The sequence below is a fragment of the Schistocerca serialis genome, chromosome 9, assembly GCF_023864345.2.
Source record: "Schistocerca serialis cubense isolate TAMUIC-IGC-003099 chromosome 9, iqSchSeri2.2, whole genome shotgun sequence".
Lineage (NCBI taxonomy): Eukaryota > Metazoa > Arthropoda > Insecta > Orthoptera > Acrididae > Schistocerca > Schistocerca serialis.
This window is the reverse complement of record NC_064646.1, coordinates 65,374,831-65,397,519: the sequence shown is the minus strand read 5'-3', so window position 1 is coordinate 65,397,519 and position 22,689 is coordinate 65,374,831. Positions and strand designations below refer to the sequence as shown.

General features: G+C 40.1%; 1 protein-coding gene across 1 annotated transcript in view; it reads right to left on the bottom strand.

The window, feature by feature from the left end:
- LOC126419138 (protein argonaute-2) overlaps positions 1 to 22,689 on the bottom strand; it is a 276,737-nt gene that overhangs the window by 23,396 nt on the left and 230,652 nt on the right. Inside the window, exons 17-18 of the mRNA XM_050086246.1 lie at positions 22,146 to 22,305; positions 17,443 to 17,533 (exon numbers count right to left, since the gene is read on the bottom strand). Coding sequence (XP_049942203.1) covers positions 17,443 to 17,533; positions 22,146 to 22,305 — 251 coding nt within the window. The remainder of the gene's footprint in view (positions 1 to 17,442; positions 17,534 to 22,145; positions 22,306 to 22,689) is intronic.

Genomic DNA, 22,689 nt, shown 5'->3' with positions numbered 1-22,689 from the left:
AAACCAGCCACGAATTAATTCTAAAGTAATTAACAGTTTTGTCCAAAGTATTGTTTGCTTACTTGTATTGGTTAATTTCATGATTCAAACAAATAATTCTGCTTAACCTTTGCAGTAGAAGAAACTGTTAAAAAGACAGAATTTTTCAATGTAGTCAGTTAATTTAATGGGTTAAGTTTTAATTGTAATTTCTGTAAATTAAACTTTGAGCAATGTGTAGTTTCAGCACCTATTATTGTGACGATATATAAGGGCCCGATTTTTGGTCACGAGTCAGTCAGTCCACGGCTGAGTTTCAAACGAGAAACCTGTGTTACTTAGAACGACAACAATGTATCAACTTAAAAGTGAAATAAGTGTTACACCAATAGGCCGTGTGTTGAAGCAATGATAGTGACTGTTCAATGTATTTGAAGGACTGAACTATGAGGTCATATTTTCACTGCTCACAAATGTTCAACAGTAAACTATTGTAGCAGTATGTGGACGTTCGCCTGCCAACTATTAATGAGGCTTATGAAAGTTTAAACGATAGTGCACTGGCCATACATATATAACTGTGTACCTGTCGGCTACACATTATTTACAGTAGTCAGTGTTCAAATTACAAGCCCCATTTTTTCAGCCAGTGTAGCATCACAGTCCGTCGACACCAAGGATGACAAATGAATGAATAAAAGCAGGTGGAAGCACTACACCAGGTGTGAGGTACATAAAAGGTATTCACAATGGCATTTGGAAGGTAACCTACTGACTCAGTTTGCTACAAAGACTGTGGAAAATTGCAGGAAGTTGTGCCGATACACAGCTTTAAGCCTAGAAGAACCTGTGCACTACAACAGCAGAGTTCAAAATGGATTCTGAGAGGATAGCGGACAACGGTAGCAGAGGCGGTGTCGATGGCGAGTGACAGGGTTGGCACAATCGAGCACGGCTACGGCCGATGCACTGCAGCTTGGGGACAGGAGGGCATGCTCAAGCAGCCAGATGGGGATGTGTTCGAGGCCCGGGGCCCAGTTTTAGTAGCTTGGGATTTTGTTTAAATGTGATAAATACAAAATTATGGGTGAAGCCCAATCGAGACTGGAGAGAACAGGCATGTGGGAAGAAGTAAAAGTTTGCTTTGGAAGCAAACTACGTAGGAGGTCAATAGACTACTAGGCTTGCAGAGAATATTTCAGGTGAGACAAGGCAATGAGGAATCAGTCTAGCTGTGGGCAAATAAGACTGGAAAAATGCAGAGAGACATTGGGGAAGCTGTAAACAGGGTTATGAGTAGAGAGAACCAGAAAGGTGCCACAGAGCTGGTAGACTCTTTGGGGAGAGTATGTTTCATATAAGGGTTGGCTAAAAAAAACAGAAGTTGTGTTAATGAAACTGGGTCAGCAGCAGTGGTGGAGTTAGCACTACAGGAAGACAGTTCTCTACTGTCAATGAGAGAAAGGGAATAGCCCCACGAACAAGGATGGGGCATGCAAACAAACTGGGAAGAGAGCCTAGGGAAGGTAGATAAAATGAGATGCTTTACATGTGGCTTGTGAAAGCATATAACAAGCAAATGTAGAAGAAACAGGACATAAGGAAGGATATGCTCTATGACAGCAAAACAGCCTTCAAATTTTTCCTATCGATGTGACAAATCATGTCATACAGGCACGGAATACATGGCATGGGCAACAAAAGTGACAAATAGATCCCAGCGTGTTGAAAGGAAATTATAGAGGGGCTAATGGGTTGCATTCCCTATGTGAATGGTGATGCTAACAGTGTAATCTACCTGGTAACTGTGGTGTGCCATATACCAGAGTAAGAGCTGTCGCTTGTTTCAAATGCAAACAAACCAGGCACTATGCTAACGACTGTCTTCAAGGACATTGGCATGCGTGGGGGAAGGGTTGAACGCCAGTGTCAAGCACGACAGGGAAAGCACTTCAGGGAAACTAAAAAGTGAGAAAGCCACACAGTCAGGCATTGTCTCATTGAGAAAGCCCATGGTGAGGGTAATTGACTGTACTACAGAAAATAATGTCTCATACTATATTGCATGAAGTTACAAAAGAAATTAAAGCTGTAAAATACACAAGTGTGGAGTAGTGCTTCTTAAGGAGAGAGAGAGTATTCCTGTGAATAGCATAGTCAGAACATATAAAGCAGAAAGGCTTCAGCTGAAAGGTGTCATCATCGAAGCAGCATGTACATTAGGTGTGGTGGAAATACATCTAAGTTTGGAAGGTGTCATGGAAATAGGACAAGTTTCATGTGTATAGGTCAGGACCAGACATCCCATATGACGGGTTGACCGGTAGAGGTTTGCTAACACAGCATGAGATTAAATTAGACTAATAATCTTAACAGTGGAGGAGGAACCAAAAGGACATGAGTTAGAGGCTGATCAGGAGTCTGATGGGGAAATTGGACCATGTGAGAAAAAGATAATGCAGTTGAACGTGGACGGGAAAGTGAAAGGCACATGGTTATCCCAAAACAGGAAACTTTACACATGATGCACGTACTGGAGTCATTTGCGCGAGTGCAAAATGGCAGGCGCATAAAAACATCGAGTTGGTGACTCAAGAATTAGTGCACTTAGCATGAATGCGTGAAATCCAAGGCAGTAAGGAGGCCAAAAAAGAGACAGGACTTTGTGAAAACAACAGTGTGGTTCACTTAAACGTGGAAGAAAAGAATAATAATAGAAATCTGCACAGAGGATGGAGCTGTATTCCACCTACCAGATGACAGAATTGTCATATACATCCACTGCAACGCATAGAATACTGATAGCACTGGAACACACTGGGATGGGGTTGAACGCTAGAACATACCGAAGCACAGGAAGTGGTCTTAAAAGAGCAGATAGAATAGATGCTGAAATATGACTTAATTGTCAAGAGCAAGAGCACATGAAATGCACCTTTAGTTCTGGCGGCGGTGGGGGGAGGGGGGGGGGGGAGGAGGAGGAGGGAGGAGCAGATGATGCTAGTGGCGACATCACGGTAGGTGATACATTTCCAGTACCAAATATTGATGGTAGAGGAGAACAGAGAGAAGATTGCATTCAGCTCACACTATCAACATTATGAGTAAAAACAAATCCTAAAGTGGCTGAAAGGAGCCCCAGGTGGTTTTCAATGAATGATTAACACAGTTCTGAGAGGCCTGGAAGGGATAACCAGTAGTTTCCAACCTCCTCTAGATGGTGCCCCCCCCCCCCTCCCCCACTGCAACCCCTGAATATCTCATGTCCCCTATTTTTGTTTGTTTTATTTACTTATTTATTTATTTATTTCCTTCTCCCAAAAAACTTTATTTGACAGTAATTTGCAATTCATACTTCAATAAAAGATGGTTACCAAATGTAGAGCAAAACAAAACTATATTGCTTCAAATGACTTCATTGTTTACTTAAATAACTAATGACACGGTTTTCATCCAAACAAAAATTTCCACATATAGCATTTTCTTGCAAGATGAAAGTTGCACGAAAAATTTAGAACATCAATGAGTCGATTGATATTTCTTTTAAGCAGCTTTTTAATGTTTGGTTTCAAACTAGTTAAAGCACATTTAAGATCACTCTCCACATTCAGGTAACTACAGTGTTTTGTTTTCATGCTGCCTAGTGTCGAGAGAGTATTTGTATCATATATGATACGTGAGGACTTAACCCTTCCTGTGCTACTCCTGGACAAACAAAAAGAAACCTGATATTATGATCCTCAGTCAAAGTGAAGAATTACAGGATTTGTTGAATGGAATTAACAGTCTAGTGAGTAAAGAATATAAACTGACAGTAAACTGGAAAAGGAGTGAAGTAATGAGAAACTTATCAAAATTGGTGATCATGAAGCAGACAAAGTTGAAGAATTATTCTACCTTGGGAGCAAAAAACCCATGACAGAGTAAGCAAGGCATAAAAAGCACACTGGAAAAGACAAAGAGGGGATTCCTGGCCAGGAGAAGTCTACTGACAATGTATGTTTGGAGCACAGCATTGTGGTGTATCATCGACAGTCAAAAAATTAGAACAGAAGATAATCCAAGAGTTTTGAGAAGTGGTTCTACAGAACTACGTTCATAATTAGATGGACTGATAGATACACAAAGAGCAGGTTCTCCGCAAAATCCATGAAGAAAGGAACAAATGGAAAACATTAACAAGGAGGGGGGGACAGGATGATAGGAAATGTGTTAAGACATCAGAAAACAGCCTTCATGGTACTAGAGTGACCTGCAGAGAGAAAAAGGGGAGGGGAAGACAGAGGTCGAATACATCCAGCAAATAATGGAGGATGTGATGTGCAAGGGTTACTCTGACATGAAAAGACTGGCGCAGGAGAGGAATTTATGTGCAGATATTGATGCTGCTATTATGCACAGAATCTTAGCCTTATCTAACTCTGTTGGGCTCAGAATCACAGGTGGTATGGGGACTCATCATTAGTGAAGGAATGCGAGTTATTTTCTGGCATCTGTAAAACGGCGCACAAATAATCAGCAATCTGTAGGGAGATCATGGAGAGGATACACAGAGTCAGGGGCAGGCCACATCAATCTAGTCAAAAGACTGATGGAGCAAAATATTCAGTTTATTCTGATCTGCTAAGTAGGCACAAGTTGACTGCGACAGTCATCTACAACTACTCTGTAAAGCATTTACTGCCATTGTGATGTTCATTATTAGCTCCTGAGTGGGCGTGCCTATGTATAAAGTGCACCTATCACAAAAAAATAGTTTTGCACTATTTCACTGTTGTTTTACAATTCCAACCTCATACTTATTCCCCCTCCCCATGAACCATGGACCTTGCCGTTGGTGGGGAGGCTTGCGTGCCTCAATGGTACAGATAGCCGTACCGTAGGTGCAACCACAACGGAGGGGTATCTGTTGAGAGACCAGACAAACGTATGGTTCCTGAAGAGGGGCAGCAGCCTTTTCAGTAGTTGCAGGGGCAACAGTCTGGACGATTGACTGATCTGGCCCTGTAACACTAACCAAAACTGCCTTGCTGTTGTGGTACTGCGAACGGCTGAAACCAAGGGGAAACTACAGCCGTAATTTTTCTCGAGGGCATGCAGCCTCACTGTATGATTAAATGATGATGGCGTCCTCTTGGGTAAAATATTCCGGAGGTAAAATAGTCCCCCATTCGGATCTCCAGGCGGGGACTACTCAAGAGGACGTCGTTATCAGGAGAAAGAGAACTGGCGTTCTATGGATCGGAGCGTGGAATGTCAGATCCCTTAATCGGGCAGGTAGGTTAGAAAATTTAAAAAGGGAAATGGATAGGTTAAAGTTAGATATAGTGGGAATTGGTGAAGTTCGGTGGCAGGAGGAAGAAGACTTCTGGTCAGGTGAATACAGGGTTATAAATACAAAATCAAATAGAGGTAATGCAGGAGTAGGTTTAATAATGAATAAAAAAATAGGAGGGCAAGTAAGCTACTACAAACAGCATAGTGAACGCATTATTGTGGCCAAGATAGACACAAAGCCCATGCCTACTACAGTAGTACAAGTTTATATGCCAACTAGCTCTGCAGATGATGAACAAATTGATGAAATCTATGACGAGATAAAAGAAATTATTCAGGTAGTCAAGGGAGACGAAAATGTAATAGTCACGGGTGACTGGAATTCAACAGTAGGAAAAGGGAGAGAAGGAAACATAGTAGGTGAATATGGATTGGGGCTAAGAAATGAAAGAGGAAGCCGCCTGGTAGAACTTTGCACAGAGCATAACTTAATCATAGCTAACACTTGGTTCAAGAATCATGAAATAAGGTTGTATACATGGAAGAACCCTGGAGAAACTAAAAGGTTTCAGATAGATTAAATAATGGTAAAATAGAGATTTAGGAACCAGATTTTAAACTGTAAGACTTTTCCAGGGGCAGATGTGGACTCTGACCACAATCTATTGGTTACGAACTGTAAATTAAAGCTGAAGAAACTGCAAAAAGGTGGGAACTTAAGAAGATGGGACCTGGATAAACTGAAAGAACCAGAGGTTGTACACAGTTTCAGGGAGAGCATAAGGGAACAATTGACAGGAATGTGAGAAAGAAATACAGTAGAAGAAGAATGGGTAGCTTTGAGGAATGAAATAGTGAAGGCAGCAGAGGATCAAGTAGGTAAAAAGACTAGAGCTAGTAGAAATCCTTGGGTAACAGAAGAGATACTGAATTTAATTGATGAAAGGAGAAAATACAAAAATGCAGTAAGTGAAGCAGGAAAAAAGGAATACAAATATCTCAAAAATGAGATCGACAGGAAGTGCAAAATGGCTAAGCAGGGATGGCTAGAGGACAAATTTAAGGATGTAGAGGCTTATCTCATGAGGGGTAGGATAGATACCGCCTACAGGAAAATTAAAGAGACCTTTGGAGAAAAGAGAACCACTCATCTGGATATCAAGAGCTCAGATGGAAACCCAGTTCTAAGCAAAGAAGGGAAAGCAGAAAGGTGGAAGGAGTATATAGAGGGTCTATACAAGGGCAATGTTCTTGAGGACAATATTATGGAAATGAAAGAGCAGGTAGATGAAGATGAAATGGGAGATATGATACTGCGTGAAGAGTTTGACAGGGCACTGAAAGACCTAAGTCTAAACAAGGCCCCCCGGAGTAGACAACATTCCATTAGAACTACTGACAGCCTTGAGAGAGCCAGTCCAGACAAAACTCTACCATCTGGAGAGCAAGATGTATGAGACAGGCGTAATACCCTCAGACTTCAAGAAGAATATAATAATTCCAATCCCAAAGAAAGCAGGTGTTGTCAGATGTGAAAATTACTGAACTATCAGTTTAATAAGTCACAGCTGCAAAATACTAACGTGAATTCTTTACCGACGAATGGAAAACCTGGAAAAAGACGACCTCGGGGAAGATCAGTTTGAATTCCGTAGAAATGTTGGAACCCGTGAGGCAATACTGACCCTATGACTTATCTTAGAAGAAAGATTAAGGAAAGGCAAACCTACGTTTCTAGTATTTGTAGACTTAGAGAAAGCTTTTGACAATTTTGACTGGAATACTCTCTTTCAAATTCTGAAGGTGGCAGGGGTAAAATCAGGGGGCGAAAGGCTATTTACAATTTGTACAGAAACCGGATGGCAGTTATAAGAGTCGAGGGACATGAAAGGGAAGCAGTGGTTGGAAGGGAGTGAGACAGGGTAGTAGCCTCTCGCCAATGCTATTCAATCTGTATATTGAGCAAGCAGTAAAGGAAACAAGAAAAGTTTGGAGTAGGTATTAAAATTCATGGAGAAGAAATAAAAACTTTGAAGTTTGCCGATGACATCGTAATTCTGTCAGAAACAGCAAAGGACTTGGAAGAGCAGTTGAACGGAATGGATAGTGTCTTTAAAGGAGGGTATAAAATGAACATCAACAAAAGCAAAACAAGGATAATGGAATATAGTCGAACTAAGTCGGGTGATGCTGAGGGAATTAGATTAGGAAATGAGACACTTAAAGTAGTAAAGGAGTTTTGCTATTTGGGGAGGCAAAATAACTGATGATGGTCGAAGTAGAGAGGACATAAAATGTAGACTGGCAATGGCAAGGAAAGCGTTTCTTAAGAAGAGAAATTTGTTAACATAGAGTATTGATTTAAGTGTCAGGAAGTCGTTTCTGAAAGTATTTGTATGGAGTGTAGCCATGTATGGAAGTGAAACATGGACGATAAATAGTTTGGACAAGAAGAGAATAGAAGCTTTTGAAATCTGGTGCTACAGAAGAATGCTGAAGATTAGATGGGTAGATCACATAACTAATGAGGAGGTATTGAATAGAATTGGGGAGAAGAGGAGTTTGTGGCACAACTTGACTAGAAGAAGGGTTCGGTTGGTAGGGCATGTTCTGAGGCATCAAGGGATCACCAATTTAGTATTGGAGGGCAGTGTGGAGGGTAAAAATTGGAGAGGGAGACCAAGAGATGAATACACTAAGCTGATTCAGAAGGATGTAGGTTGCAGTAGTTACTGGGAGATGAAGAAGCTTGCACAGGTTAGAGTAGCATGGAGAGCTGCATCAAACCAGTCTCAGTACTGAAGACCACAACAATAACAACTTATTCCTTCATTACTGCTTCAGCTAACACAGTGATAATTTGTGTTGTCTTACGGTCAAGTGAGCAGGAGTAATGTAAGAAACAGTGGGCTAAGTGAGGGAAAAAGCACAATCCGTGCAACACAAGCCGCATTCAAAGATAGCAGCACAATCCCGCAGTGAGGCAGTCGTCTATGAGATAATCAGTAATCACATAAGTGACTGGCAGGAATCTGATGCAACTGCACTGTTTAATGCTTTGAGTGGGTCACTGCTTGGGCTAACACCTGTGTATGGCAAGAGAGTGATATAATGAAAGTTTATTTTATTACTGTTTAATTAAAAAGTGATTTAGCTAACAATGTTTATTTTATCATTGTGTAATTGTACTAAGATTTAACTGTGATTCCACTAATACATGTTTATCTTGGTAACGTAAAGACAGCTATTCATTACATGTGCACCAAGTATATTGCGCACCCACTCACGTTATGAAAAACGGCGCACCCACTTGAGGGTTAAGCCCAGGCAGTGTGACGAAGCAAGCTGGGATCTCTCTACTGTGTCTCTTCTTTTCCCATCTGTCTCCTTAAATTTATTTTATGTTCATTTTTGCCTAACTACCATTGACATACACAATGCATTTCCATAAAAGAGAAAGGTTGGCCCTAAGTCTTAAGGAATAGAGCAGCAGGTCTAATTTTGTGCTTACTTTAGTGTATGTAATTAATTTCGTAATTTATTTTGACCATTCCTAGTTAATATAGGGTGAAATCAGTAATTGTTTCATGACAGATTCTATTGTTGACTTATAAGCAAATATAAATTCTGTACTAATTATAAATATTTGGAAGAAGAATTACTAGGATTCTTTAAGTATTTATTTGGCTCTATTTGAAAACATATTAGCAAAGCCAGCCCTTAATTCGAAAATAATTAATAGGTTTGTCAAAAGTATTGTTTGTGTAACTATCTCCGTTAATTTAATTATTTAAACAAATAATTTGGCCTAACCCTTGTGGTAGAAGGAACCGTTAAAAAGAAGGAATTTGTGGAGTATTCAGGTAATTGAATGATTTGCATTTTAATTGTAATTTCTGTAACTTAAATATCGAACAATGTATAGTTTCAGTGCTAATTATTGTGAGGACCGATTTTTGGTCCTGAGACAGCAAGTCCACGGCCGATTTTCAGATGTGAAACATGTATTGACTAGATTAATAACAATGCATAAACTTACCATAGGAATAAGTGAAACACAAATAGGCCGTGTGTTAGAACAATTAATGACAATGCCTGTTCAATTTATTTGAAAAATAGTGTCACACATACTGTATTATTCTACAAGAACTTTGAACTGTGTGGTTAGGTTTTTATTGCTCATATGTGTTCAACAGCGAACTATTTTAGCAGTATGCTGATGCTGCCTGCAACCTATTAATGAGACTGATCAGCATTTACTAATAGTGAACTAGTCATATAATTGTGTAATTTTTGGAGGGTTGTGAATAGTGAAAGTAAGTAAATGTGAAACGCAATTGTGCAACTATCGGCTACATCAATTACAGTCAGTACTTAACTTCCAATCCTGTTTTTCAGCCAGTATGACAATGCAGTACATCACCACCGAGAACTATGAACGAAGAAATAAAACTGGTGAAGATCACAGCACCTTCAGTGCAGCCTCGGTAGGCCAGGCCCTAGAGAAAGACATGCTCAGCAGACAAAATGCGTTTCTGAACCTGTTAACTCACAGCTGGGTGTATATGTACTAGTGAGAATTGGATCTTCGACTGGAATCTGCTATTATGAAGTCTTACTGATTAACAGTACTACAACAAAATTTAATTTAAGATCAATAATCTATATAAATGGCATAACACCCCCTCATGACTGACAACCCTGTCTCGCAGACCTACTACGCTTACCCCACCCTCCAAAATTCCCTCCCACCACCACACAGAATCCATAACCTAAACAGACCCGCAACAGAGTCGTGAACCTTTCCTCCAGAAGCCTTAGCCCCACAGAAATATCAGTCCTTTCCAAAGGCCTCACCTTTTGCCCCACTCTCAAACTCAATCATGCAGGACTTTTTACAGACCTTCTCTTCTTCTCCCAGTCCCTACAGAGGAAACACTTTATCGCAACCAACCCTATCAATCAGACTCAACTGAAGACCAATATGAACCTTGCCTAACTCAATTCACTCCTCCATCTAACTGTCATCCAACCCCACTGCCCCCAAACAACCCCCTGTTAACTTTCCACAGTTTCTTAACCTTAAACCTTGCCTTACCCTCATTCCCCAAATTCCTCAACATGCAGACTTACCTTACATCTGCAGAAAGAACTGCAGTCCACCATCTAAAAATTGATCCTGACATCATAATCCTACCTGCGGACAAAGGCTCCACCACCATTGTTCTGAACTGCAAGGATTACCTGGTGGAAGGACTCTGCCAGCTGTCAGATACTTCCACCTACAAACCTTGCCACAGTGACTCCATTCCAGTATGCCAGCAGGATCCCCAGTCACTACTCAAATCCTTAGGGCCATCCCAGAACCTCTCCGCAGAGTCTATCTCTCTACTCACCCCTACCACTCCCCGCCCTCCTACCTTCTACATGCTTCCGAAAGTCCATAAACCTAACCACCCAGGACATCTCACTGTGACTGGTTACTGTGCCCCAACTGAGAGAATCTCTGCTCTCATAGACCAACACCTTCAACCTATTACCTGGAACCTACTCTCCTATATAAAAGACACCAACTATTTCCTCCGCCGACTCTCCACATTTCCTGTCCCTTTACCAGACGGTGCCCTGCTCGTCACTATTGATGCCACCTCCCTGTACACTAACATTCCTAATGCCTATGGCCTTACCTTTTGCAAAGCCCAATGGGTTCCAAACCAACAACCTTGTTCCTAGTCACCATAACCAACTATATCCTCACCCACAATTACTTCTCCTCTGGAGGTGTTACCCACAAACAAATCCGGGGCACCCACGTGGGACCATCCTACGCCAACCTATTCATGGGCAATCTACAGGAAACCTTCCTGAACACCCTGAATCCTCAACCCCTCACCTGGTTTAGATTCATTGGTGACATCTTTCATATCTGGATCAAAGGTGAGGACACCCTATCAACATTCCTCCAGAACCTTAACAACTTCTCCCCCATTTGCTTCACCTGGTCCTACTCAACCCAACAGCCCACCTTCCTAGAAGTTGACCCCCACCTCTAAGATGGCTACATCAGTATGTCCGCCATAAGAAACCTACTAACCACCAGCAATACCTCCACTTCGACAGCTGCCACCCATTCCATACCAAGAAGTCCCTTCGGTACATCCTAACCATCCGTGGTCGTCACATCTGCAGTGATGAGCAGTCCCTCTCTAAATATACTGAGGGTCTCACTGAAGCCTTCACTGACCATAATTATCCTCTCAACCTTGTACAAAAACAAATCTGCCATGTCTTATCTTTCCAGTCTCCCATCACCTCCAAAAGTCCCACAGTCCGGCCACAGATGAGCATTCCCCTCTTAACTCAGTACCATCCAGGTCTGGAGCAACTGAATTCCATTCTCTGCCAGGGTTCTGCTTACCTCTCATCCTGCCCTGAAATGAGGAATGTCCTGCTCTCTATCCTTCCCACTCCGCCCACAGTTATATTCCCCTGTCTACCAAACCTACACTCGTCCATTCTTACGGAACCCCTGCTCCCAATCCCTTACCTCATGGCTCATATCCCTGTAATAGACCTAGATGCAAGACCTGTCCCATACATACCACCACCACCACCACCACCACCACCACCACCTACTCCAGTCCTGTCACAAACATCATCTATCCCATTAAAGGCAGGGCTACCTGTGAAAGCAGTCACGTTGCCTACAAGCTAAGCTGCAGGCACTGTGCTGCATTCAATGTAGGCATGACAACCAACAAGCTGTCTGTCCACATGAATGGCCACCAAGAAACTGTGGCCAAGAAACAAGTGGACCATCCTGTTGCTGAACTCATTGCCAAACATGACATCCTTCATTTCAATGACAGCTTCACAGCCTGTGCCATGGATCCTTCCCACCAACACCAGCTTTTCTGAATTGCGCAGATGGGAACTTTCCCTGCAATACATCCTACATTCCCATAACTCTCCTAGCCTCAACCTTTGTTAGGCGCTGTCCTCACCCATCCAGCTCCTTTCCTGCTCCCATTCCAGCACTACACAATTGTCATTCCACCATCACACCCAGTCTTTTTTTTATTTATTTAATTAATTTATTTCTCTCTATTTCTCTCCTTTTCTGCTACTCCTCTCCCCCCCCCCCCCCCCCCCCCCACTCTCCCCTGCCCGCCGCCCAACCTGCAGCACTTCACCGTCCCCTATACCAACCATACTATCCCTCCCCTTCCCTGCCCCAGCCTCCTCCTTTCCCCCAACCAGTCACCACTCCCATCGTGTGTGTGCACGCATGTGTGTGTCTATTGTTGACAAAGACCATTGGCTAAAAGCTTTAGGTGTGAAAATCTTTTTGTTGTGCTCATCTGCGACTCAGCATCTCTGCTATATGGTGAGCAGCAACTTTCCTTCTAATAAAATTATAAGGGCTTGTTTATAACATTTAGTCTCATTTGCTTATAAGTCCTCATTTCATATAAGAAGTGGTGCCTTATGCAACCGATTGATGATCATTTTGGCAGGATTTTAATTTTACTGTACCCCGGTACAGCTGTAACAAATTATAAATAGACCTATGAACTTCCAATCATTATAGGACTAATAACAGTAAGACTCCATAACAGCGTATTCAAGTAGAAGATGCAATTCTTGTTTGTAAATACACACCTAGTTATAAGTTAACAGGTGTAGAAACGTAGGTCGTCTGCCGAGGCGAGTGAGCGAGCTCAGGTCTACCTCCGGCCCGTCTTTCTCGTAGGGCTCGGCCTGGCCTGAGAATGAATCAGTTGGTTTGAAACTAGTTAACAACATATGTATTGCAACTGAGAGATTTGTTAATAAAAGCTTCATGAAACATTTAAAAAAGTTTGCAAGTCCTGTATCACCAAAATGTTGAAACTGAACTGGAGGGCGGGGAGGGGGGGGGGGGCGGACCTAATGACGATGATGATGATGGAATGTTAAACAATAATTTTTCTTCTTCCTTCATAATAGGTACAAATGTAAGTCTCTGTGTGTTATTGACATGATGAGGCACAGGCATATCTTGCTGCTGATGTAACATCTCGTCTAAAGTGCCAAACATGCAAGCTGAGCGCAACCAGTCCAAGGTTACCTGTCCTCAGTTCTCTGGAATTTTCTGTTTGTAGTCATCTCGATAATGACATGATACAGCTGAAGAACTGGAGCAGTGAATTGTGCAGCCTCGTCAACATTTACGAAATGATCCAGGTGTTTCGGTGAAAGGAAAAAAGTCGTGCTAACCAGGACAATATTTCATACTATATTCCGTACTAAAGTCAGTGCCAGCTAGCAAGCATAATTCACAATTATCTTTCAAGTGTCTAGTTTGTGTTACATTTTTTTTTTTGAGTATTATTGCATACGTGTGTCGGCTTTTGCAACCGATTGCACCTTTACACTTCTGGTGCCTACTCTCTGCTTGGCACTCCGAGTGTCCACTTGTGTCGTTTGGACCTTATACCGGTCGGTCTCCTGTTCCACTGTCAACCCACTGTCCGCCAGGCCCGACGTACGTGACATACGGAGTGGACACCTCACTTCGAGATTTTGAAGAATTTGTCTGCACCATTAAATCCCAGTGAATAATTAAACCCTGTACCATGTTGAGGCTCTTGTGGGGTGTTACAGAGACTGAGGCTGGTAGGAGCAGCTGTAAAATTAAGACAGAACCTCTTTATAGTTAGTTAAGGAAGAGATTTCTCCAAATACATTTTCAATATTATTTACAGAGAACATAGCTTATTAGTTCAAAAGGCCCTCCATCAGTCTGTGGGCAAACCGGGAGCTCAGAGAATTAAGCTTCTGGTGTTTCCTCGATTTTACTTTCCTACCACAGTGCAGACAAGGAAGCAAAGTTCTTGGGGGTAATAACAATTTATGTTGAAACATTCATGTCTATTTGAGGAGCAGGTGGAGCCTCATGGTTACCAGAGAGCAAGTCTGGTCTTTTCACTGTGTAAGATATCTGCCACAGTGGAACCTACTCTGGTCAAGGGCTCTCCCCACAGGTGTCAGCCACTCAGAGCAATGACCACTGCCAGGAGTCCCAGTGCTCCCTAAGACAGTGTCACCTACTCTTCAGAAAGGAATGGTGTCACCTACTCTTCAGAAAGGAATGAGAGCTATCAAAAAGAGATGCGAGCTCCCTGGTGAGCTGTGCCCCAAGAACTCAAGTTCACATAAGTTAATGTACCTAAAACAATTATATATAAAATCAAAGATGAGGTGACTTACCGAACGAAAGCGCTGGCAGGTCGATAGACACACAAACAAACACAAACATACACACAAAATTCAAGCTTTCGCAACAAACTGTTGCCTCATCAGGAAAGAGGGAAGGAGAGGGGAAGACGAAAGGAAGTGGGTTTTAAGGGAGAGGGTAAGGAGTCATTCCAATCCCGGGAGCGGAAAGACTTACCTTAGGGGGAAAAAAGGACAGGTATACACTCGCACACACGCACATATCCATCCACACATACAGACACAAGCAGACATATTTCAATGTCTGCTTGTGTCTGTATGTGTGGATGTATATGTGCGTGTGTGCGAGTGTATACCTGTCCTTTTTTCCCCCTAAGGTAAGTCTTTCCGCTCCCGGGATTGGAATGACTCCTTACCCTCTCCCTTAAAACCCACTTCCTTTCGTCTTCCCCTCTCCTTCCCTCTTTCCTGATGAGGCAACAGTTTGTTGCGAAAGCTTGAATTTTGTGTGTATGTTTGTGTTTGTTTGTGTGTCTATCGACCTGCCAGCGCTTTCGTTCGGTAAGTCACCTCATCTTTGATTTTATATATAATTTTTCCCACGTGGAATGTTTCCTTCTATTATATTGATACCTAAAACAATTGGTAGTTATCTAACTGGTATTATCATCATTGATTACTTTGATACCTAAAATGTACCCCACAGAAGAGCTTCTGTGAAGTTTGGAAGGTAGAAGACGAGGTACTGGCAGAACTGAAGCTGTGAGGACGGGTCGTGAGTCGTGCTTGGGTAGCTCAGCTGGTAGAGCACTTGTCCGTGAAAGGCAAAGGCCCTGAGTTCGAGTCTTGGTCTGGCAGACAGTTTTAATCTGTCGGGAAGTTTCAGTTAGAGGCTGATTTTGGGAGATTTGCCACATTCATATGGCCATATACTGGCTCTAGACTGCTTTCTCCCAACCGACCCAAAGAATGTACAGTTCAAATACATCTTTTTCAGTTTTAACTATCCCATTCAACATTAAAAAATGAAAGCAAAGAAATAGTCCAGTATATCCATTAACATAATCAGATGTGAAGTTTCATAGTGACCATGGTTGTAAATGACATTAAAGGTGAATAGGACTTGTTTCAAGTTTTACTCTTATTTCTTCACTTAAGAGCATTAATGGCGCATGTTTCTTTGTTGTTTTCCTTGATGTCCAACAGGATATTCTTAGCCACCTATTTCATACTTATATTTTTCAACTCGACACTACGAGAACATGAAAAATTTTACTGTGATTATTTTATAGCTTTATTTTGTTACTCTTTGTGTTATTCCCTGGGTTTAGTCATATATGAGGGTAATTTCACAGATTGTTGAATGAAAATGGTGACATTAATAACCAGAACACAGATTGGTATACAGAAATAAATGGCATTAATAATGGTACATTTAACAAATACAATTATTAGTTAACAGTTGAATTACTGTAGAAAAATATTGCATTACCTTAATCAACATCTTAAATGGAAATGAAATAAATAATATGTTGTTGGAAACACACACTGTCGTCCAATGCTGCTGCTGCTGCAAAAGGCGAGAAATGTCATCCAGGGGTTTTCTGCAGTGAAATAATGTTTGTCCTTAAAGGTGGTTTTACTGAGTAAAAAAGACCGCTCTACATCACAAAAGTCATTCGTGCATGAAAGAAAATCCACATCCTTTCTTTGTTAAGTTCTTCAATTGGCACATTTCTCTAGTCTGGTGTTTTGGAATTTCACAAATTGTTTTATAGCCTGCGAACTGTATTCAACATACCAAAAACAATTTTTGCAGATCCATGTATTTTGAAGAACAGTGCATGTAATACTGTATTCACTAGGGACAAAGACTGTAACAAATGAGTTATTCCTAGACTGATTTTCCTTTACGAATTCTGGTAGCATTGAAAAGTAACTGCACTGTACTGCCCCACTGAAATGTTTAACATAGTAACATATGGCCTTCAAGCACAAACCCCAATATGTTAAAATAGACAGAAGGTCATGCTAATTTTGGAGCCAATTCTCTGAAAATTTAAACTCTAGCTGGTGCTTTTACTATTTTGCTTAAACAATGAAGTTTCAGTCCAGTTTCTTGCAATTTCTCAATAGTTTGGTTCACAGTAAGCAAGAGCTTTATAATTCTTTCAAAATAATGCCGCACTGATAAAGATCTGACTTTCTGAATTTCCGCTGTAATCAAATGACAGTCACCTAAAATTTTCCCATTACCAGTAACAATGGTTGTCCTAGGACGTCTCTGATGTCATGCAATATCTATGCCGTCTCATCTTCCACAAAACTTTTTGTTGGAAAACAACTTGTGAGACTTCAAAGGTATTTATTCTGTATACTGCCTGTACTGTGTCTAATTTCACCCGAACAAACTTGCAGCGAAGTGTACAAATATTCGTCAAGTAGCCGTGCATGGAATCTCTCCCTCACTCGTACAGGGAGCCACTGAGCTAACACAAGATGGGATAGAGGTTAGTTGTGGCCACACCACCTGCTGTTTCCTCATTCTTGTCTCAGCACAACACGTTACCTATTCTTCCATTCCTCATCTTATCTATTCCTATTCCTCCTACTCTGACAAGATAATGGTACTACACACACTGGAATTGTGGTCTGGACACTCCCACTCTGTCTTATTAGATTTGTAATGTTCATGTTCTTAGACACTCACCTACAGCATGGAAAAGAATGATAACATTTATATTAAACTCAACTTTGCAGTGTAGCCCCTTTCAGTTTTAATGCTCTTAATCAGTACCGTTGCTAATTCCGGTATGATGGTTGATAAATGATTGCATTTTCTACATTTTTTAACATAAAGATAGGAACAACCACTCAAGAGAATAAAATTCACATTATTTTAAAGATTCATTTACAGCACTGTACAATCCTTTTTGTAGAATAGTGCTGTATGAGGAAAGTACTCACTGCTGCCACCGACGGAATATTTCGCTGGTCTGGCGATGGATGCGTTACATCTGCCCCTATGATCATTACTGGTCTTTTGAGACATGGAGGTCTGAAAAATGAAAATAATTAGTGCATTTTTTTTAATTTATGAAGATATAATATTGATGATGTAAATATGAACAAGATGAAAATGATGTGGGGGATGCAACATGAATTTCCCCAAAAAATGCAGAAACAAAGTAAGGGAAATTTATGAGAAAAATACTTAGCATTTCTACTGTACAATACATCACAACTTGCCTCAAGTAAGCAAAGATGCAAAAATTAAACCTAATAGAATGAGAAGCTTACATATTGCATGCTCACATTAAATCATCTTATTATAACTTCCTACTGTAGTGTAACCTAGGATTCTTCGGAATAACATGTTCCACATTTATCCTCCTAGGCTGACGAAAAGATGACGTTTGTGGGAATTGAAAATGTAATTTAGGTAGCTGTTGAAAGTAGACCACCCCACTGAATGTGCCCTCATTTTTAAGTGCAAGTGGATGAAAAATGTTGGCAATCCTGGCATGTCGGCAAGGAGCAATGACAAATGTGCATCTCCTCCTGTTGTGGGGGCCCACTTATGCTTTGGCTTATGGCTTGGCAGTGCCCTGGAGGTCAAGGAGCAAAGGGGTGGTGGTGGTTGTGTAAAGGAAAACCTGGGAAAGGTCATCAGTAAAAGTGTCGAGGGATTTCTGTGTCGGAGCACATACGTTTACCAGCTTAATTTCCTGCAACATTTAACACAATGAATGAGATGCTCTCTTAATCTGTGAGCACTTTACCATGGCAGAGAAATATACATGTCACTAAAAGTAAAATATATGGGACAAGTTAACTGTTAATACCTGTTTCGTATTTTCAATACACAGAGTGAACATAAAATAATCTCATTCTAGATTAGATCAGATTAATTATTCATTCCATAGACACATAGAAGAGGAAATCATCCTGGGTGTGGAACATGTCAGATAAACACCCAAAAATGTATTTAGAAAAACTTGAGTTTCATTCATTTTAATGATCCTCAGTCAATAAACAGTAAAATTATGTACATGAATTAAATTTAAACTTTTAATATTTACAGGTTTAATACTTACATCTGCTTTCATTAAATCCATCATTCAGACATTTGCTAGTTTCTTGGCTATTACAACCAAGTATTGTCAAAAATTAAAGTATAATAAATTTTCATTAAAATGGTCTACTGCACTTGTTGAAAAACTCATGGATGGAATAGAAGGAGTTGGCCACCAAAAATTATTTTAAATTATGTTTAAATTGTGTCTTGTCTGGAACTAAACTCTTAATGGTTGCTGGTAACTTATTGAAAATATGCGTTGCTGAATACTAGACTCCTTTCTGGGCAAGGATAAGTGATTTTAAATCTTTATGTATATTGTTCTTATTCCTAGTATTGATACTGTGTACTATGCAGTTAGTTGGGAAAAAGAGATGTATTATTTACAACAAACTTCATTAAGGTATAAATATACTGAGAAGCTGTGGTTGATATGCCCAATTCTTTGAATAGGTTTCGACATGATGTTCTTCGATTCACACTACTCATTACTCTTATTATACGCTTCTGTACTCTAAAAATTTTTTCTCTGTTTGTGGAGTTACCCCAAAATATGATACCATATGACATAATGGAGTGAAAATAAGCAAAATATGCCAGTTTTTTATATTTATATCTCCTTTGTCTGACATCATTCACATTGCAAACACAGACTTGTTTAGGCGCTTTAGCAGTTCGTTAGTATGTTGCTCCCAACTGAATTTATTATCAAGTTGTAATCCCAAGAATTTTACACTCTCAACTTCTATTTCCATGTCATCATATTTTATACATACACCAGAAGGAAATCTCTTGGAAGTTCTGAACTGCATATAGTGGGTCTTTTCAAAGTTTAATGACAGTGAGTTGGCTATGAACCACTTATTAATATCAGTAAAAATTTGATTAGCTGCCCTTTCTAAATTTATATTTGATTTACTATTTATTGCAATGTTTTTATCATCTGCAAATAAGACAAACTTGGCATCTGGTAATGTAACAGATGACAGGTCATTAATAGACACAAGAAACAGTAGTGGATCTAGTGATGGAACCTTGGGGAACACCACATGTAATTTCCTCCCAGTCAGATGATGTCCGATTGCCTACTGCTGAAGTGTTACGTAATGACACCCTTTGTTTTCTATTAGTAAGATATGACTGAAACCACTTTGCAGCATTACCAGTGACGCCATAATATTTTAATTTACTTAAAAGAGTGCTATGATTCACACAGTCAAACGCCTTTGACAGGTCAAAGAATTTGCCAGTTGCCTCTAATTTTTTTGTCCAATGAATTAAGGTCATTTTTGCTGTAAATGTAAATAGCTTTCTCAATATCAGAACCCTTAAAAAAACTAAACAGTGACTTTGACAGTATGTTATTTTCACTAAGGTGCTTAAGGAGATGCTAGAACACAACCTTTTCAAAGATTTTTTGAAAAAGCTGGCAAAAGTGAGATCGGTCAGCAATTTGACGGCATTTCTTTGTCCCCTTTCTTGTGGAGAGGCATAACTTCAGCATATTTAAGTCAGTCAGGGAATGTTCCTGTGACAAGTGATTGATTACATAAATAACTTAAGATATGACTAAGCTCACATGAACACTCTTTTATTTTGTTGGTATGTTATCATAACCACTAGAATGCTTCGATTTCAAGGACTTTATAATGGATTCTATTTCTTTGGGTGAAGTAAGTGTCAATTCCATTTTACTGAGATTGCTTGTGTGCACTGGTCTCAGATATTCCATTGCATTATTTACTGAACCTGACAACTCCATGCTATCAGTAGCAGAGACAAAATACTTGTGTAAATGGTTTGTAACAAAATGGTTCAAATGGCTCTGAGCACTATGGGACTTAACTGCTGAGGTCATCAGTCCCCTAGAACTTAGAACTACTTAAACCTAACTAACCTAAGGACATCACACACATCCATGCCCGAGGCAGGATTCGAACCTGCGACCGCAGCGGTCGCGTGGTTCCAGACTGTAGCGCCTAGAACCGCTCGGCCACTCAAGCTGGCGGTTTGTAACACAACATGCGCTTATTACCAAGGTTTCATTTATTTATAGAGCTATTTGTTCCTCCTCATTTCTGGTACTACCTGTCTCTGACTTAACTATGTCCCATATTGTTCTTATTTTATTGCTGGATGTATTTATAGTCTTTTCATAATGCAGGTGTTTAGATTTCTGGATAACCTTCTTCAATATTTTGCAGTAATTTTTGTAATGAGCTATAATGCTAGTAACAAAGGTGTCCCTACGTATCAGATAGTGTTTCCTTTTTGTCTCACACGATATCTTTATCCCTTGTGTGATCCATGGTTTCTTATTATACTTCTGCTTAATTTGAGTTACTTTCAGGGGAAAAAAATTTTCAAATAAGGTGCTAACTTTATTAATGAATGTTTTGTATTTTCCATTTGTGTCTTGGATGCTGTAAACATCCATCCAATTAATTTCTTTGAGCAATCTCCTAAATTTCTCAGTTTTTCACTGTTTTATTGGCCTTCTGTACTCAGTTCTGATAGATGTTTTACCCTGGCAATTTTCAAAATTTAATGTTAGGTGTTGCATGTCATGATCAGATAGCCCATTTTTGGTTTTTGTAGTGTGGCTTAGTTGCCTAGAATTGTCTATAAATATATTATCAATGGCAGCTTTAGAACATTTGTATACCCTAGTTGGTAAATTTACAGTAGAAATTAAATTGAATGACAACGTAACTGATTTCAGTAACTGTTCACTGACAGTGTTTTTTAGGACATCTATATTAAAATCACCAGCAACCACTAGTTCTTTGTTTTTTAATTTTAGAAAAGATAATAAATCTTCAAGACCAACCATAAACAGGTTGAAATTTCCTGAAGGTGCTCAGTATATGGCTACTATTATAAAGGACCTATTATGAAATTCTATCTCTGTTGCACTTGCTTTTAAGTGCTGCTCTAAGCAAAATTTATTAATGTCAATATTCTTAAATTTAAAACTGTTTTTAACAAATGTGGCAACTCCTCATTTCTCCATCTTTTGTCTACAGAAGTAGGAGGCTAACTTAAATGCTGTAAGGTTTAACATATCTATACCAGTGGTCACATGATGTTCAGAGAGGAAGATTATATCAACTGGGTTCGATGACCAAGTCATCAATGCACCAATGCACATAAGTAGTTCATTAATTTTACTTCTAAGCCCTCGAATATTTTTATGCACTAAAGATAGTTGGCATCTCACATTTACCGAGATGAAATTGGGTGGAAATAAAATTTCTGCTGATTGTTGCAAATTTTTAACCAACAGCTGTGTTCGCTGATCCAATGTGCCAGGATTATGCTGTTTGATTTCTTTACCAAACTGAAGGTTTGTTTCAATCTTTACTTCTCTCAGAACTTGACTTCGTTCTGTCCTACCTATCCTAATAAAGGTGCTGCTCCAACATCTATGACCACTGGTATATTACCACTCATGGCAGTGCCGCCGCCGCCCCCCCCCCCCCCCATTTCCTGCTATTAGCCCAGCCAGTTTACCCCTCCCTTTCCTGTTGAGGTGTAGGCCATGTCTAGTATAATCCTACCTACTGAGAGAATCAAATTTTACAGTACCAACCTGACAGGAGGTGACAATTTGTGATTCACACCATTTAGTTTAGAATTTATCTTCAGTAAGATGTTTGAGACTGTAGCGCGATCTTGGCGTGAAACTGTCCTCCTCTTGAGGCACTGCGTAAGGACACCAACTTTCAGTTCAGCAAATTGTTTCACCTGAGCTGGAAAAGATAGTATATTGTTAATTACATAGTCCTGTAATCTCAATAAAATGTAATAGCTAAGTACAATACTACAGTAAAACATCTATTTTGGAAAAAAAACGACATTTTGTCTATGGAGTGTGTGATGATTCTTTTGTAAATTTTTTTTTGTTTATTTATAGACGCAATCACATGTTTATGACACAGTCATAACCAGTTTCGGCCATACAATGACCATCTTGCATTGTCAACGCATGAACCTGTGTTCAGTGTATGCCGCCTTTAGAATTTGAAGATGGTCATTGTATGGCCGGAACTGGTTATGACTGTCATAAACATGTGATTGCGTCTATAAATAAAAAAACAAGTTTTACGAAACATCTGTTTCCTGAACACTGATCG